General features: G+C 40.9%; 1 protein-coding gene across 1 annotated transcript in view; it reads left to right on the forward strand.

Moving 5' to 3' along the window:
• Positions 1–20,118, forward strand: part of ACADVL (acyl-CoA dehydrogenase very long chain) — a 184,179-nt gene that overhangs the window by 50,386 nt on the left and 113,675 nt on the right. The window contains exons 7-8 of the mRNA XM_053718432.1: positions 17,625–17,769; positions 17,978–18,107. Coding sequence (XP_053574407.1) covers positions 17,625–17,769; positions 17,978–18,107 — 275 coding nt within the window. The remainder of the gene's footprint in view (positions 1–17,624; positions 17,770–17,977; positions 18,108–20,118) is intronic.

Here is a 20,118-nt window from a genome sequence, read left to right on the forward strand (position 1 = left end):
ACCGTGGTGCCTTCCATCTAGGTGACCTGATTTTCTCCCTCCCATCATCCGTGTCCTAAAGCTTTGGTATTGGTTCCCACAAGTAAGGATGACGCCGTGGACCGGACACACCTATGTTGGAGAAAACAGAATTTATGTTTACCTGATAAATTACTTTCTCCAACGGTGTGTCCGGACCACGGCCCGCCCTGGTTTTTTAATCAGGTCTGATGATTTATTTTCTTTAACTACAGTCACCACGGTATCATATGATTTCTCCTATGCAAATATTCCTCCTTTACGTCGGTCGAATGACTGGGGAAGGCGGAGCCTAGGAGGGATCATGTGACCAGCTTTGCTGGGCTCTTTGCCATTTCCTGTTGGGGAAGAGAATATCCCACAAGTAAGGATGACGCCGTGGACCGGACACACCGTTGGAGAAAGTAATTTATCAGGTAAACATAAATTCTGTTTTTTTTTTTATTTTTTTTCTTTCTACTCTTTGGACAGGGTAGAAAATTATCTTTTAGCTTCTAGGCTTTGTTGTTGCACTTTTTCGTCATGCACTTGGCACACCGTTGTGGCATATTCAATGCATGTATTCAAATTATCCTTCCTATTTACACACAGGAACTTCGGTGATTGATTACTGCATTATTATGAATGTGTGTTCTCCTGTGTATCACTACATTGGATCAAGTGAAAGCCAGCATCATGATGGAATGCTGACCATTGTGTCAGTACTGGGCACCATTTTTTTGTTCCTTGCTGTGCTTGTTCTTCCAGGCCCACTTTTTTAATTTGTTTATTTTATTTGTCTTTATTTAAATGCTTTTCATACATTTTTTATTTTTTTACTCATGAGTTTATTGCCTTTCTATATTGCTTGTTTTATTATTACTGCTTTTATTATTATTTGTTTTGCTTTTTCCCTCCATGATTATTATTTTTTTTTTTTTTGGGAGAGGTTTTTTTCCGTTCCTAGATTGAACTCATGGATTTACGTATACCTGTGTGTGTGTGTGTGTGTGTGTGTGTGTGTGTATTTATGTGTATATATGTGTGTGTGTATATATATATATATATATATATATATAATTTATTATGTGTGTGTGTGTATATATGTATATATATATATATATATAGAGAGAGAGAGAGAGAGAGAGACGTGTTTTTTTTTTTTTTTCCTTCTCTATGCTGCTGCATTGTATTAAAGCTGTGAAAGGGACATAAAACACAACTTACAAGAATGTTTGTTTACAATACTAATCTTGTTACTGTTTACAGAATGCATGCAGCTTATTTAATAGTCTACATTTTGGGAAAAAAATTGGGTTCAGTAAAGAAGCCCGCAGAGCTCTGCCATTTTCAAACCTAAGTTTGTGCTCTCCCTGAGTTCAAGATGGTGGTGATGTTTGGCCACTGAATGCAGTTGTAAAGGTTATTAAATTAAATTATGTTCAAGTTATTTTTTTTTTGTGGGCTTATTGCCAAGTCTCAAATTCCAGTAGATAATTTGCAAATACCATACTTACACACTACTTATCTGCTTCCTAAATCCAAAGCTGTTGCATTTAAATTACAAAACGGGATTCTGTATCGAGACATTTTGGTTCTCTAAACATGCCTGGTGGAGGACCTTTACATATTTAACACGACATGAGTCAGACCAAGCATACATTTTTAAACAACTGTACAATTTGTTTCTATTATTACATTTGAGCTAGCTGAACATACTTAGCAGCTAGCTCCCATTTGTTTATTTCTGCTTCTGAACCTACCCAGGTATGCTTTTTCAACAAAGGATACCAAGAGAACAAGCAAATTAGATAACAGAAGTAAATTAGAAAGTTGTTAAAAATGACGTTCCATTTGAATTGTGAAGGTTTTATTTTAACTTTACTATCCCTTTAACAAAGAGGAGTACATAGCTGTTGCAGATGGAATGCTAATCAGTATGTTACCTCAAGCTTTTATGTTAATAGTTGATCTGCAAGATATAGATCTCCAGCCACTACCTCACATCACTATTTCACCATGGAAGATAGTGGCCATTTTCAATTTGTATGTCTTTCTTGAAGGTGCAGCCTCGCAGATTTGTTATCATCTTGCGTTTGTTTCCCAGATAGAATACAAATGGCATTATATTGGTAATTGGAGGGGACATTTCCTTGTCATACATTTTGTGGGTATTTTTGACTACAGGTTCCAACATCCTTGTATTAGAAACTTTACAAAATTCAGAAATGCATCTTCTAAACATTTAAGGTCCATCTTCCAAAAACAAGGAATTGTCTGGTAAACTATCCCTGTCAGAGGGAATGGACCCTCAGAAGAATGTTTTTTATATTCTAACCCAGTGTAAAGAAAAATTAATCCTTTTTTCTTAAATTCTGCTCTTGCTCACACTCCTTTGCCAGTATTTTCTGGCCGGTTCTTGTAATGATTACTAATTGAAGACCAGTTTACAGCTATATTCAATAAAAAAACTGACTAATACAAGCCTGGGATGGGGCCTGATCCCCAGTTGATGGCAATACTCCCCTAACATCTGTATATTATTGCTTCTTATCATATGTCCAATGATAGACTATTAATGATATGTTTTGTTTCTCTTGTATGTATTGAATAATAAAGCTTGGATTTATATATTCATAAAAAAATACATCTGATGGCTTTGATTCGATTTGAGAAAGTTTGTCAGATGGTCTCCTCTCTTTTAACCCCTTAATGACCGGACCATTTTTCAATTTTCTTACCCTTAATGACAATGGCTATTTCTCCTGTTAAGTGTAGTCAGTCCACGGGTCATCATTACTTATGGGATATTAACTCCTCCCCAACAGGAAGTGCAAGAGGATCACCTAAGCAGAGCTGCTATATAGCTCCTCCCCTCTACGTCACACCCAGTCATTCTCTTGCACCCAACTAATAGATAGGATGTGTGAGAGGACTGTGGTGATTAAACTTAGTTTTTTTTTATATCTTCAATCAAAAGTTTGTTATTTTAAACGACACCGGAGTGTGTTGTTTCCTTCTCAGGCAGAATTTGAAGAAGAATCTACCTGAGTTTTTTGTATATGATCTTAGCGGACGTAACTAAGATCCGTTTGCTGTTCTCGGCCATTCTGAGGAGTAAGGTAACTTCAGATCAGGGGACAGCGGGCAGGTTCACCTGCAAAGAGGTATGTTGCAGTATATTATTTTCTAAGGAATGGAATTGACTTTGAAAATACTGCTAATACCGATATAATGTAAGTACAGCCTTAAATGCAGTAGTAGCAACTGGTATCAGGCTGACATGTATATATGTTAACACTTAAGTATTTCTGGGGAATGGAACTTCACTGGGAAAATACTGTATGCATATAACTTTTAGCCTAACTTGCAGTGTGAGCGACTAGCAGCAGGCTTTTTAATGACATTTCATATATTAGATTTTAAACGTTTACTGGCATGTTAAATCGTTTAATTATCTGAGGTACTTGGTGAAAATTGTTTTGGGCTTCATTTTCCACATGGCTGTCGTTTGTTTTAAACTAAAACAGTTTACTGAGCTTCCCTCACTGTTGTAGTGTGAGTGGGAGGGGCCTATTTTGGCGCTTTTACTACGCATCAGAAATTCAGTCACAGTCTGTCTTTTTCTCCCTGCATGATCCAGGACGTCTCCACAGAGCTCAGGGGTCTTCAAAACTAGTTTTGAGGGAGGTAATCACTCACAGCAGACCTGTGAGACTGTGCTTGACTGTGATAAAAACGCTTATATTGTCAATTGTTATACGTTTTTTTCTGATATTAAGGGTTAATTATCCATTGCTAATGTGTGCAATCCTTTGCTAAATTTGGTTTATATAACTAATCCGGTTCATTGTTATTCAACTGTGACAGTTTTTGTGTGCTTCTTAAAGGCACAGTAACGTTTTTTATATATTGCTTGTAAATTTAGTTGAAAAGTATTTCCAAGCTTGCTAGTCTAATTGCTAGTTTGTTTAAACATGTCTGACACAGAGGAAACTCTTTGTGCAATATGTTCAAAAGCCAAGGTGGAGCCCAATAGAAATTTATGTACTAATTGCATTGATGCTACTTTAAATAAAAGTCAATCTGTACATGTTAAGCAACATTCACCAGACAACGAGGGGGAAGTTATGCCGACTAACTTGCCTCACGTGTCAGTACCTGCATCTCCCGCTCAGGAGGTGCGTGATATTGTAACGCCAAGTACATCAGGGCGGCCATTACAAATCACTTTACAAGACATGGCTAATGTTATGACTGAAGTTTTGTCTAAATTGCCAGAACTTAGAGGTAAACGAGATCACTCTGGGATGAGAACAGAGTATACTGATAATGCTAGGGCCATGTCTGATACTGCGTCACAATATGCAGAGCATGAGGACGGAGAGCTTCATTCTGCGGGTGACGGATCTGATCCAAATAAATTGGATTCAGACATTTCAAATTTTAAGTTTAAGCTGGAAAACCTCCGTGTATTGCTAGGGGAGGTGTTAGCGGCTCTGAATGATTGTAACACAGTTGCAATCCCAGAGAAAATGTGTAGGTTGGATAAATATTTTGCGGTACCGACGAGTACTGACGTTTTTCCTATACCTAAGAGACTTACTGAAATTATTACTAAGGAGTGGGACAGACCCGGTGTGCCTTTCTCACCCCCTCCTATATTCAGAAAAATGTTTCCAATAGACGCCACCACACGGGACTTATGGCAAACGGTCCCTAAGGTGGAGGGAGCAGTTTCTACTTTAGCTAAGCGTACCACTATCCCGGTGGAGGATAGCTGTGCTTTTTCAGATCCAATGGATAAAAAATTAGAGGGTTACCTTAAGAAAATGTTTGTTCAACAAGGTTTTATATTACAACCCCTTGCATGCATTGCGCCTGTCACGGCTGCGGCAGCATTTTGGTTTGAGTCTCTGGAAGACACCCTTGACTCAGCGACATTAGATGAGATTTCACTTAAGCTTAAAACCCTTAAGCTAGCTAATTCATTTATTTCTGATGCCGTAGTACATTTAACTAAACTTACGGCTAAGAATTCCGGATTCGCCATTCAGGCACGCAGAGCGCTGTGGCTAAAATCCTGGTCAGCTGATGTAACTTCTAAATCGAAACTACTTAACATACCTTTCAAGGGGCAGACTTTATTCGGGCCCGGTTTGAAAGAAATTATCGCTGATATTACGGGAGGTAAAGGCCATGCCCTACCTCAAGACAGAGCCAAACCCAGGGCTAGACAGTCTAATTTTCGTGCCTTTCGTAATTTCAAGGCAGGAGCAGCTTCAACTTCCTCTGCTCCAAAACAGGAAGGAGCTGTTGCTCGCTACAGACAAGGCTGGAAACCTAACCAGGCCTGGAACAAGGGCAAGCAGGCCAGAAAGCCTGCAGCTGCCCCTAAGACAGCATGAAGTGAGGGCCCCCGATCCGGTAACGGATCTAGTGGGGGGCAGACTCTCTCTCTTCGCCCAGGCTTGGGCAAGAGATGTCCAGGATCCCTGGGCGTTGGAGATCATATCTCAGGGATATCTTCTGGACTTCAAAGCTTCTCCTCCACAAGGGAGATTTCACCTTTCAAGGTTGTCAACAAACCAGATAAAGAAAGAGGCGTTTCTACGCTGTGTACAAGACCTTTTACTAATGGGAGTGATCCATCCAGTTCCGCGGTCGGAACACGGACAAGGGTTTTACTCAAACCTGTTTGTGGTTCCCAAAAAAGAGGGAACCTTCAGACCAATATTGGATTTAAAGATCCTAAACAAATTCCTAAGAGTTCCATCATTCAAGATGGAAACTATTCGGACAATCTTACCCATGATCCAAAGAGGTCAGTACATGACCACAGTGGATTTAAAGGATGCTTACCTTCACATACCGATTCACAGAGAACATTACCGGTATCTAAGGTTTGCCTTCCTAGACAAACATTACCAGTTTGTAGCTCTTCCCTTCGGGTTGGCTACGGCTCCAAGAATCTTTACAAAGGTTCTGGGCTGTCTTCTGGCGGTACTAAGACCGCGAGGAATTTCGGTAGCTCCATACCTAGACGACATTCTGATACAAGCGTCAAGCTTTCAAACTGCCAAGTCTCATACAGAGTTAGTACTGGCATTTCTGAGATCACATGGGTGGAAAGTAAACGAGGAGAAGAGTTCTCTCTTACCACTCACAAGAGTTCCCTTCTTGGGGACTCTTATAGATTCTGTAGAAATGAAAATTTACCTGACAGAGGACAGGTTAACAAAGCTTCTAAATGCTTGCCGTGCCCTTCATTCCATTCAACACCCGTCAGTGGCTCAATGCATGGAGGTAATCGGCTTAATGGTAGCGGCAATGGACATAGTTCCTTTTGCACGCCTGCACCTCAGACCGCTGCAATTGTGCATGCTAAGTCAGTGGAATGGGGATTACTCAGATTTGTCCCCTACGCTGAATCTGGATCAGGAGACCAGAGATTCTCTTCTCTGGTGGCTTTCTCGGCCACATCTGTCCAAGGGGATGCCCTTCAGCAGGCCAGACTGGACAATTGTAACTACAGACGCCAGCCTTCTAGGTTGGGGCGCTGTCTGGAATTCCCTGAAGACTCAGGGATCATGGACTCAAGAGGAGAGTCTCCTTCCAATAAACATTCTGGAATTGAGAGCAGTTCTCAATGCCCTACTGGCTTGGCCTCAGTTAGCAACTATGAGGTTCATCAGGTTTCAGTCGGACAACATCACGACTGTGGCTTACATCAACCATCAGGGAGGGACAAGAAGTTCCCTAGCGATGATGGAAGTATCAAAGATAATTCGCTGGGCAGAGTCTCACTCTTGCCATCTGTCAGCGATCCACATCCCAGGAGTGGACAACTGGGAGGCGGATTTCCTAAGTCGCCAGACTTTTCATCCGGGGGAGTGGGAACTTCATCCGGAGGTCTTTGCCCAAATACTTCGACGTTGGGGCAAACCAGATATGGATCTCATGGCGTCTCGCCGGAATGCCAAGCTTCCTCGTTACGGGTCCAGGTCCAGGGACCCGGGAGCGGTCCTGATAGATGCCTTGACAGCACCTTGGACCTTCAGGATGGCTTACGTGTTTCCACCCTTCCCGATACTTCCTCGTTTGATTGCAAGGATCAAACAGGAGAAAGCATCAGTGATTCTAATAGCGCCTGCGTGGCCACGCAGGACCTGGTATGCAGATCTAGTGGACATGTCATCCTGTCCACCTTGGTCTCTGCCTCTGAGACAGGACCTTCTAATTCAGGGTCCTTTCAAACATCAAAATCTAATTTCTCTGAAGCTGACTGCATGGAAATTGAACGCTTGATTTTATCAAAGCGTGGATTTTCAGAGCCAGTAATTGATACCCTAATACAGGCTAGGAAACCTGTTACCAGGAAAATTTACCATAAGATATGGCGTAAATACTTACACTGGTGTGAATCCAAGGACTACTCATGGAGTAAGGTTAGGATTCCTAGGATATTGTCTTTTCTACAAGAAGGTTTAGAAAAGGGTTTATCTGCTAGTTCGTTAAAGGGACAGATCTCAGCTCTGTCCATCCTTTTACACAAGCGTCTGTCAGAAGTTCCAGACGTTCAGGCTTTTTGTCAGGCTTTGGCCAGGATTAAGCCTGTGTTTAAATCTGTTGCTCCGCCGTGGAGCTTAAACTTAGTTCTTAACGTTTTACAGGGTGTTCCGTTTGAACCCCTTCACTCCATTGATATCAAGCTGTTATCTTGGAAAGTTCTGTTTTTAATGGCTATTTCCTCGGCTCGTAGAGTCTCTGAATTATCAGCCTTACATTGTGATTCTCCGTATCTGATTTTTCATTCAGATAAGGTAGTTCTGCGTACTAAACCTGGGTTCTTACCTAAGGTAGTCACTAACAAGAATATCAATCAAGAGATTGTTGTTCCATCATTGTGTCCTAACCCTTCTTCAAAGAAGGAACGACTTCTGCACAATCTAGATGTAGTCCGTGCCCTGAAATTTTATTTACAGGCAACTAAAGATTTTCGCCAAACTTCTTCCCTGTTTGTCGTTTATTCTGGACAGAGGAGAGGTCAAAAAGCATCTGCTACCTCTCTATCCTTTTGGCTTCGTAGCATAATACGCTTAGCCTATGAGACTGCTGGACAGCAACCTCCTGAAAGGATTACAGCTCATTCTACTAGAGCTGTGGCTTCCACTTGGGCCTTTAAGAACGAGGCCTCTGTTGAACAGATTTGCAAGGCTGCAACTTGGTCTTCTCTTCATACTTTTTCCAAATTTTACAAATTTGACACTTTTGCTTCTTCGGAGGCTGTTTTTGGGAGAAAGGTTCTTCAGGCAGTGGTTCCTTCCGTATAGAGATCCTGCCTGTCCCTCCCGTCATCCGTGTACTTAGCTTTGGTATTGGTATCCCATAAGTAATGATGACCCGTGGACTGACTACACTTAACAGGAGAAAACATAATTTATGCTTACCTGATAAATTCCTTTCTCCTGTAGTGTAGTCAGTCCACGGCCCGCCCTGTTTTTTAAGGCAGGTCTAAATTTTTAAATTATACTCCAGTCACCACTGCACCCTATAGTTTCTCCTTTCTCGTTTGGTTCTTGGTCGAATGACTGGGTGTGACGTAGAGGGGAGGAGCTATATAGCAGCTCTGCTTGGGTGATCCTCTTGCACTTCCTGTTGGGGAGGAGTTAATATCCCATAAGTAATGATGACCCGTGGACTGACTACACTACAGGAGAAAGGAATTTATCAGGTAAGCATAAATTATGTTTTTTACATTTCTGCAGTGTTTGCGTTTAGCTGTAATTTTCCTCTTACTCGTTTACTGTACCCACACATATTATATACCGTTTTTTCTCGTCATTAAATGGACTTTCTAAAGATACCATTATTTTCATTGTATCTTATAATTTACTAAAAAAAAAATGATAAAATATGAGGAAAAAATGGAAAAAAACACACTTTTTCTAACTTTGACCCCCAAAATCTGTTACACATCTACAATCACCAAAAAACACCCATGCTAAATAGCTTATAAATTTTGTCCTGAGTTTAGAAATACCCAATGTTTACACGTTCTTTGCTTTTTTTGCAATTTATGGGGCAATAAATACAAGTAGCACTTTGCTATTTCCAAACCACTTTTCTTCTGTTAAGTGTGATCAGTCCACGGGTCATCATTACTTCTGGGATATTACTCCTCCCCAACAGGAAGTGCAAGAGGATTCACCCAGCAGAGTTGCATATAGCCCCTCCCCTCTACGTCACCCCCAGTCATTCTCTTGCACCCAACGACTAGATAGGATGTGTGAGAGGACTATGGTGATTTTATTTAGTTTATTTCTTCAATCAAAAGTTTGTTATTTTTTAATAGCACCGGAGTGTGTTATTCCTTCTCTGGTAGAGTTTGAAGAAGAATCTACCAGAGTTTTTACTATGATTTTAGCCGGAGTTGTTAAGATCATATTGCTGTTTCTCGGCCATCTGAGGAGAGGTAAACTTCAGATCAGGGGACAGCGGGCAGTTTATTCTGCAAAAAGGTATGTAGCAGTTTTTATTTTCTAACAATGGAATTGCTGAGAAAATCCTGCCATACCGACATTATATCATGTATGTATAATTTACATTTTAGTATTCTGGGGAATGGTACTTCACTGGAATTACACTGTGTATATAAGATTTTAGCCTAATAGAAATACAACAGGCTTTTTAATAATTCTTAATTATGTTAAACGTTTTTGCTGGAATGTAAAATCGTTTTCATTTTCTGAGGTACTGGGTGAATAAAATGTTTGGGCACTATTTTTCCACTTGGCAGTTGCTGGATCTAATTATGACAGTTTTTAATCTCTCTCACTGTTGTGTGTGAGGGGGTGGGACCTTTTTTGGCGCTTTTGCTACGCATCAAAAATTTCAGTCAAAAGCTCATTGTTTTTTCCTGCATGTTCCGGTTTATCTCTACAGAACCCAGGGATCTTCAAAGCTAATTTGAGGGAAGTAACCTAACAGAGCTGTAAGATTGTAGTTGACTGTGATAAAAATACGTTTATTCTTTAACTTTTTTATGCCTCAGGGTTAGTTATTTCTTGCTACTGGGTACAAGCCTTTGCTAAGTTGCATTTTGTTTTACAAAGCTGATTGATTTCATCTGTTATATATATTCAGTGCTTTCAAGCACAGTTCGTTTTTTCATTGTATTTTACTTGTATAGTATTTCCAAATTGCAAGTTTATTTGCTAGTTTGTTAAACATGTCTGATTCAGAAGATGAGACCTGTACTATTTGTACTAAAGCCAAGGTGGAGCCCAATAGAAATGTATGTACTAACTGTATTGATGCTACATTAAATAAAAGTCAATCTGTACAAATTGAACAAATTTCACCAAACAACTAGGGGAGAGTTATGCCGACTAACTCGCCTCACGTGACAGTACCTGCATCTCCCGCTCGGGACGTGCGCGATATGGCGACGCCAAGTACATCTGGGCGGCCATTACAAATAACATTACAAGATATGGCTACTGTTATGACTGAGGTTTTGGCTAAATTACCAGAACTAAGGGGCAAGCGTGATCACTCTGGAGTGAGAACAGAGTGCGCTGATAATGTTAGGGCCATGTCAGATACTGCGTCACAACTTGCAGAACATGAGGACGGAGAGCTTCATTCTGCGGCTGACGGTTCTGATCCAAACAGATTGGATTCAGATATTTCAAATTTTAAATTTAAGCTGGAAAACCTCTGTGTTTTACTAGGGGAGGTGTTAGCGGCCCTGAATGATTGTAACACAGTTGCAATACCCGAGAAAATTTGTAGGTTGGATAAATATTTTGCTGTACCAACAAGTACTGACGTTTTTCCTATACCTAAAAGACTAACTGAAATTATTACTAAGGAGTGGGATAGACCCGGTGTGCCGTTCTCACCCCCTCCAATATTTAGAAAGATGTTTCCAATAGACACCACCACACGGGATTTATGGCAAACGGTCCCTAAGGTGGAGGGAGCAGTTTCTACTTTAGCTAAACGTACCACTATCCCGGTAGAGGATAGCTGTGCCTTTTCAGATCCAATGGATAAAAAATTAGAGGGTTACCTTAAGAAAATGTTTGTTCAACAAGGTTTTATATTGCAACCCCTTGCATGCATTGCGCCGATCACGGCTGCAGCGGCATTCTGGATTGAGTCTCTAGAAGAGAATCTTGGTTCAGCTACGCTGGACGACATTTCAGACAGGCTTAGAGTACTTAAGCTATCTAATTCATTCATTTCGGAAGCCGTAGTACATTTAATTAAACTTACGGCTAAGAATTCCGGATTCGCCGTTCAAGCGCGCAGAGCACTGTGGCTAAAATCCTGGTCAGCTGATGTAACTTCTAAGTCCAAATTACTTAATATACCTTTCAAGGGACAGACCTTATTTGGGCCTGGTTTGAAAGAAATTATCGCTGACATTACAGGAGGTAAGGGCCACGCCCTACCTCAAGACAAAGCCAAACCTAAGGCTAGACAGTCTAATTTTCGTTCCTTTCGGAATTTCAAAGCAGGAGCAGCATCATCTTCCACTACTCCAAAACAAGAAGGATCTGGTGCTCGCTACAGACAAGCCTGGAGACCTAACCAGTCCTGGAACAAGGGCAAGCAGGCCAGGAAGCCTGCAGCTGCCACTAAAACAGCATGAATTGAGGGCCCCCGATCCGGGATCGGATCTAGTGGGGGGCAGACTTTCTCTCTTCGCCCAGGCTTGGGCAAGAGATGTCCAGGATCCCTGGACGCTAGAGATAATATCTCAGGGATACCTTCTGGACTTCAAACACTCTCCTCCAAGAGAGAGATTTCATCTGTCAAGGTTGTCGACAAACCAAACAAAGAAAGAAGCGTTTCTACGCTGCATACAAGATCTATTGTTAATGGGAGTAATCCATCCAGTTCCACGGTCGGAACAGGGACAAGGGTTTTACTCAAATCTGTTTGTGGTTCCCAAAAAAGAGGGAACTTTCAGACCAATCCTGGATTTAAAGATCCTAAACAAATTCCTAAGAGTTCCATCATTCAAAATGGAGACTATCCGGACAATTTTACCCATGATCCAAGAAGGTCAGTACATGACCACAGTGGACTTAAAGGACGCTTACCTTCACATACCGATTCACAAAGATCATTACCGGTATCTAAGGTTTGCCTTTCTAGACAGGCATTACCAGTTTGTGGCTCTTCCATTCGGATTGGCTACAGCTCCAAGAATCTTCACAAAGGTTCTAGGTGCTCTTCTGGCGGTACTAAGACCGCGGGGAATTTCGGTAGCTCCTTACCTAGACGACATTCTGATACAAGCTTCAAGCTTTCAAACTGCCAAGTCTCATACAGAGTTAGTACTGGCATTTCTAAGGTCACATGGATGGAAGGTGAACGAAAAGAAAAGTTCACTCGTTCCACTTACAAGAGTTCCCTTCCTGGGGACTCTTATAGATTCTGTAGAAATGAAGATTTACCTGACAGAAGACAGGTTAACAAGACTTCAAAGTGCTTGCCGCACCCTTCATTCCATTCAACACCCATCGGTGGCTCAATGCATGGAGGTAATCGGCCTAATGGTAGCAGCAATGGACATAGTGCCATTTGCTCGCTTACACCTCAGACCACTGCAATTGTGCATGCTAAGTCAGTGGAATGGGGATTACTCAGACGTGTCCCCTTCTCTGAATCTGGATCAAGAGACCAGAAATTCTCTTCTATGGTGGCTTTCTCGGCCACATCTGTCCAGGGGGATGCCATTCAGCAGACCAGACTGGACAATTGTAACAACAGACGCCAGCCTTCTAGGTTGGGGTGCCGTCTGGAATTCTCTGAAGGCTCAGGGACAATGGAGTCAGGAGGAGAGTCTCCTGCCAATAAACATTCTGGAATTGAGAGCAGTTCTCAATGCCCTCCTGGCTTGGCCCCAGTTGACAACTCGGGGGTTCATCAGGTTTCAGTCGGACAACATCACGACTGTAGCTTACATCAACCATCAGGGAGGGACAAGGAGCTCCCTAGCAATGATGGAAGTATCAAAGATAATTCGCTGGGCAGAGTCTCACTCTTGCCACCTGTCAGCAATCCACATCCCGGGAGTGGAGAATTGGGAGGCGGATTTCTTAAGTCGTCAGACTTTTCATCCGGGGGAATGGGAACTTCATCCGGAGGTCTTTGCCCAAATACTTCGACGTTGGGGCAAGCCAGAGATAGATCTCATGGCGTCTCGACAGAACGCCAAGCTTCCTCGGTACGGGTCCAGATCCAGGGATCCAGGAGCAGTCCTAATAGATGCCCTGACGGCACCTTGGGACTTCAGGATGGCTTATGTGTTTCCACCCTTCCCGATGCTTCCTCGATTGATTGCCAGAATCAAACAGGAGAGAGCATCAGTGATTCTGATAGCACCTGCATGGCCACGCAGGACTTGGTATGCAGACCTGGTGGACATGTCATCCTGTCCACCTTGGTCTCTACCTCTGAAACAGGACCTCCTGATACAGGGTCCTTTCAAACATCAAAATCTAACTTCTCTGAAGCTGACTGCTTGGAAATTGAACGTTTGATTTTATCAAGACGTGGGTTTTCTGAGTCAGTTATTGACACCTTAATACAGGCCAGGAAGCCTGTTACCAGAAAGATTTACCATAAAATATGGCGTAAATACCTATATTGGTGTGAATCCAAAGGTTACTCTTGGAGTAAGGTTAGGATTCCTAGGATATTGTCTTTTCTACAAGAAGGTTTAGAAAAGGGTTTATCTGCTAGCTCATTAAAGGGACAGATCTCAGCTCTGTCTATTCTGTTACACAAACGTCTGTCAGAAGTGCCAGACGTTCAGGCTTTTTGTCAGGCTTTAGCGAGGATTAAGCCTGTGTTTAAGACTGTTGCTCCACCATGGAGTTTAAATCTTGTTCTTAACGTTTTACAGGGCGTTCCGTTTGAACCCCTCCATTCCATTGATATAAAGTTGTTATCTTGGAAAGTTCTATTTTTAATGGCTATTTCATCGGCTCGAAGAGTCTCTGAATTATCAGCCTTACATTGTGATTCTCCTTATTTGATTTTTCATTCGGATAAGGTAGTTCTGCGTACTAAACCTGGGTTCTTACCCAAGGTAGTCACTAACAGGAATATCAATCAAGAGATTGTTGTTCCATCTTTGTGTCCAAATCCTTCTTCAAAGAAGGAACGTCTTCTGCACAATCTGGATGTAGTTCGTGCCCTAAAATTTTACTTACAGGCAACTAAAGAATTTCGACAGACGTCTTCCCTGTTTGTCGTTTACTCTGGTCAGAGGAGAGGTCAAAAAGCTTCTGCTACCTCTCTCTCTTTTTGGCTTCGTAGCATAATACGTTTAGCCTATGAGACTGCTGGACAGCAACCTCCTGAAAGAATTACAGCTCATTCCACTAGAGCTGTGGCTTCCACTTGGGCCTTTAAGAATGAGGCCTCTGTTGAACAGATTTGCAAGGCTGCAACTTGGTCTTCTCTTCATACTTTTTCCAAATTTTACAAATTTGACACATTTGCTTCCTCGGAGGCTATTTTTGGGAGAAAGGTTCTTCAGGCAGTGGTTCCTTCTGTATAAAAGAGCCTGCCTATCCCTCCCGTCATCCGTGTACTTTTGCTTTGGTATTGGTATCCCAGAAGTAATGATGACCCGTGGACTGATCACACTTAACAGAAGAAAACATAATTTATGCTTACCTGATAAATTCCTTTCTTCTGTAGTGTGATCAGTCCACGGCCCGCCCTGTTTTTTAAGGCAGGTAATTATTTTTAAATTATACTCCAGTCACCACTACACCCTTGGTTCCTCCTTTCTCGTTGGTCCTTGGTCGAATGACTGGGGGTGACGTAGAGGGGAGGGGCTATATGCAACTCTGCTGGGTGAATCCTCTTGCACTTCCTGTTGGGGAGGAGTAATATCCCAGAAGTAATGATGACCCGTGGACTGATCACACTACAGAAGAAAGGAATTTATCAGGTAAGCATAAATTATGTTTTTTTTTCAAAATTAGCGCTAGTTACTTTGGAACCCTGATATCTGTTAGGAATACCTGAATATCCCTTGACATGTATATATTTTGTTTTAGAAGACATCCCAAAGTATTGATCTAGGCCCATTTTGGTATATTTCATGCCACTGTTTCACCGCCAAATGCGATTAAAAAAAAAAAGAAAAAAGTTTACTTTTTCACAAATTTTGTCACAAACTTTAGGTTTCCCACTGAAATTATTTACAAACAGCTTCTGCAATTATGGCACAAATGGTTGTAAATGCTTCTCTGGGATCCCCTTTTTCAGAAATAACAGACTTATATGGCTTTGTGGTTGCTTTTTGGTAATTAGAAGGCCGCTAAATGCCGCTGCGCACCACACATGTTTTATGCCCAGGAGTGAAGGGGTTAATTAGGGAGCTTGTAGGGTTAATTTTAGCTTTAGTGTAGTAGACAGCCCCAAGTATTGATCTAGGCCCATTTTGGTATATTTTATGCCACCATTTCACCGCCAAATGCGAGCAAATAAAAAAAAAAAAACTTTACATTTTTCACAATTTTAGGTTTCTCACTGAAATTATTTACAAACAGCTTGTGCTATTATGGCAGAAATTGTTGTAAAAGCTTCTCTGGGATCCCCTTTGTTCAGAAATAGCAGACTTATATGGCTTTGGCGTTGCTTTTTGGTAATTTGAAGGCCGCTAAATGCTGCTGCGCACCACACGTGAATTATGCCCAGCAGTGAAGGGGTTAAATTAGGTAGCTTGTAGGGAGCTTGCAGGGTTAATTTTAGAGATCAGCCTCCCACCTGACACATCCCACCCCCTGATCCCTCCCAAACAGCTCTCTTCCCTCCCCCACCCCACAATTGTTACTGCCATCTTAAGTACTGGCAGAAAGTCTGCCAGTACTAAATAAGAGTTTTTTTTTTTTTTAAATAAAAATTATAAAATATTTTAGTTGTGATGGACCCCTGCCTTAGCACCAACCTCCATGATGCCCCCCTCCAGCTCTCTAGCCCTCTCCCCTACCTAATTACCGCCATCTTGGGTACTGGTAGCTGTCTGCCAGTACCCATTTTGACCCCACAAACCAAACTATTTTAATTTTATTTATAACTTTTATTTGTATGTTTAATTATTTCTGTAGTGTAGCAGCCCCTCCCCCTCCCAGATCCTTTTAAATGTAAAAAAAAAATAACTTTTTTTCCCCCTTCCTTTTTCATTGGTGTCAGTGTGGCTAATGCGTGCATGTGCACGTGCACGCGCGCCCACGTGCACACGCACGCGCATCGTGCACACGCGCGCACACGCTCCCTCCTCCCACCGGACAAAGGCACAATCACTACCGGTGCAGAGAGGGCCACAGAGTGGCTCTCTCTGCATCGGAGGCTTGTAAAGGGGTATTGCAGGATGCCTCCATATCGAGGCATCACTGCAATACCCTCAGAGCTGCTGGAAGCGATTGTGATCACTTCCAGCACTCTGTTAGACAACTGACGTACCAGGTACGTCTATTGTCATTAACAGTTAGTTTTTGCATGACGTACCTGGTACGTCAGTTGTCATTAAGAGGTTAAGACCTATGAAATGATTCATTGGAATGCATAAGTAGTGGTAATTGTGCATTATTTGTAAAGATGTGTCCTTGGTTTCCTCTTTTGATGAGTTTGTCAGTATACCCTGCCCTCTGTACATTCAAACTTACTAATACAAGAACATCTCTTTCATCAAGATTTACAAGTCCTGCATCTGAAATCTTGCTGGCTGAATGCTGTGGTTTAAGAAACTTTCTGATCTGTACATTAGTAGTTGTAAGCTGTAAAGTGTCTACCTATTCATACACTGTCCTGTCCTACTACTTGTTTGCCTTTCTATAAGAACATGGTAGCTGTCCATCCAGTTTCTTTATTTTTACAGAGGAAAACTGGTGAATAGCAAAATGGCTTTACACCTTGTGGTTTGCTCTCTTGTTATTCCTTTTTCACTGGGGGTTTCCAGCTTATTCTACAAGAGCAGTCTCCACTTCTTGGGCAATGGAGCAGACATCTCTTGTAAGGACAGTAAGTCAGTGGTGTGGAGTTCTCCTCTCTTTTGTAATGCAGTACATATTAGATGTCTATGCTGCTCTTGTAGCCATAGTTATGGTTCTACATTCTATAATTACAATTTAAAAGATTATTTTTTTTATTGAGATTTGCATGCTTTAAATGTGTTCTTGCCCTTCTATTGTACTGCTTTGGTATATTTGAACTAGTAAGTGCTACTAGGGTGAGCCAATATATTTGGAAATGAAATCATACTTGGTCATTTTCATATCTTGGCTCAGTTCCCTAATATTCACCAAGCTTACCCCCTTTTCTTTACTGATCTTTAACTACGATGGTTTGTGGTATGATGAGGAGGTGTCTTATACCAACTTGAAAAGGTAGGAGTTGGGTTTTGGGTTTCTGCCCAGAACCCTTTGAAAAGAGACACTCTTTCATTGTTTATTGCTACATCGGGAACTGATAAGATATTAAAATTTAAGTTATATTTAAATAATATATAGGAACTTAAGATGGTTCACTAAATAAACTTACTTTGAAGTTAACCACAATTCCCACCTTTTCTTCAACTCCTTTATTAGTATGCCCGTCTGGTGGAAATTGTGGGCCTTCATGACCTTGGAGTGGGAATTACTCTTGGTGCCCATCAATCTATTGGATTCAAAGGGATCCTGTTGTTTGGAAACAAGGAACAAAAGGAAAAATACCTACCTCGTCTAGCATCAGGTGAGAGAGTTTTTATAAAGGGGTGGTGCTAAGATGGTGATTGAAAAAAGTGGTCCAAGATTTTAAAGAGTTTAAATTTGTAGAAAGGAGGGAAGGAGAAATGGTTGATGAGCAAATGGGGATAGAAGAATGAGGCTGTTGTAAGAGGTGTAGTCTGAAGTAAGGTGTTTTCAAAGTAGCAACAAATTAAGTTATTTATTCCTCTCAGGTGAGACTATTGCTGCTTTCTGCCTTACTGAACCATCCAGCGGATCAGACGCTGCTTCCATCAGAACTACAGCCGAGAAGAGTCCCTGTGGGAAGTACTATACTTTGACAGGGAGCAAGATATGGATAAGGTAATGATCATCAATTGCATTATTTTGTATGAAAATGTAGCTGATACATGCGGTTCGTATGTATAAAAAAGCTTTTTATGCGTGTAAAACGACTGAGCTGTTTAGATCTCTAAAAATAAAACAGTTACTAGTAAATAACTGTTATATACAGCTTAATTTTGAAAAATATGATGGGAACAAGGACATGAAAAAAATGTTGAGGGGAAGATAGTTGAAATTACATTAAACACCTTTTGATTATGTGTAAAATTGCGCTTGTGCAACGCTCCCTATAAGGCAAATTCTGTAATTTGCAAATCAAATAGCAGGTTTAGGCAGTTTGCAGCATTTTGAAAACCTTGTTACAGTTTTTACTTTTTGGCCCTCTAGAAAGTGAGAGAGACAAAAACAACAAGTGTTTAAAGGGACAATCAAGTCCAAAATAAACTTTCACGATTCAGATAGGGCATGTAATTTTTAAACAATTTTCCAATTTACTTTTATCGCCAATTTTGCTTTGTTCTCTTGGTATTCTTAGTTGAAAGTTAAACCTAGGAGGTTCATATGCTAATTTCTAAGCCCTTGAAGGATGCCTCTTCTCTCAGGGAATTTTGTCAGTTTTTCACCACTAGAGGGTGTTAGTTCATGTTTGTCATATAGATAACACTGTGCTCAAGCACGTGGAGTTCCTAGGAGCCAGCACTGATTGGCTAAAATGCAAGTCTGTCAAAAGAACTGAAATAAGGGGACAGTTTGCAGAAGCGTATATACAAGGTAATCACAGAGGTAAAAAGTGTAGTTCTAAAACTGTGTTGGTTATTCAAAACTAGGGAATGGTTAATTATGGGATTACCTGTCTTTTAAAACAATAACAATTCTGGTGTAGACTGTCCTTTTAAAGGGACAGTATACTATAAAATAGTTTTTCTCCTTAATGTGTTTCCAATTACTTTTTTTACCAGCTGCAAAGTAAAAAAATGTTTGAGATTTGCTTTTTTAAGGTTTATTTGTGTATATGAATTAGTTGATTTGTGTTTTGAAGCCACTACCTAATAAAATGGGGTGAGCTTGTAGCTATAATCAGATCTCATTACTTTATCAGATTGTTTTCATATACCTGTTTATTTATCTTATATCTGTCCTTAAACCAATCACTTATACTTGGATAGAACAATGGAAAATTAACATTTTATTACCTTATCTCTTCTATAACCCACTGGGAGTGTAATTTCCTCTACTGGCTGTGTTAACACAGCGTGGCCTTGAGACCAAAAACTTTCAGGATGGGTGGGGATACCACAGGCTAAATAAACTATTTAAAATGCCAATATAAGGGTAATGGAAATACTTGTAAACAATTTAATACACTCCAGCAGGTAAAGTGGATCATTGGGAACAAATTAAAGGGAAGAACATTTTTTTAGTAAACTGTCCCTTTAACATCTATTTAAGAAGGTGTCAGAGTACAAGTGATAGTGAAGACTGATACACAGATTAGGCCAGTATTCTTTCACTGACACACACACATCATGACAAGTTCTGATACACTGCTACATGCACATATTTATACCTTTTACATGTTAGTAATTTACCCTTTATGCACATTTTGTACACACACACATACTTGCACACTTACACACCCACACATGACAAGTTCTGATACACTGCTACATGCATCTATTTATACCTTTTACATGTTAGTAATTTACCCTTTATGCACATCCATTACACACACACATACTTGCACACTTACACACACACACATCATGACAAGTTCTGATACGCTGCTACATGCATCTATTTATACCTTTTTGACATGCTAGTAATTTACCCTTTGTACACATTAAGTACACACACACATACTTACACACCCACACATCATGACAAGTTCTGATACACTGCTACATGCATCTATTTATACCTTTTACATGTTAGTAATTTACCCTTTATGCACATTCAGTACACACACACATACTTGCACACTTACACCCACCCACACATAATGACAAGTTCTGATACACTGCTACATGCA

The sequence above is a fragment of the Bombina bombina genome, chromosome 6, assembly GCF_027579735.1.
Source record: "Bombina bombina isolate aBomBom1 chromosome 6, aBomBom1.pri, whole genome shotgun sequence".
Classification (NCBI taxonomy): domain Eukaryota; kingdom Metazoa; phylum Chordata; class Amphibia; order Anura; family Bombinatoridae; genus Bombina; species Bombina bombina.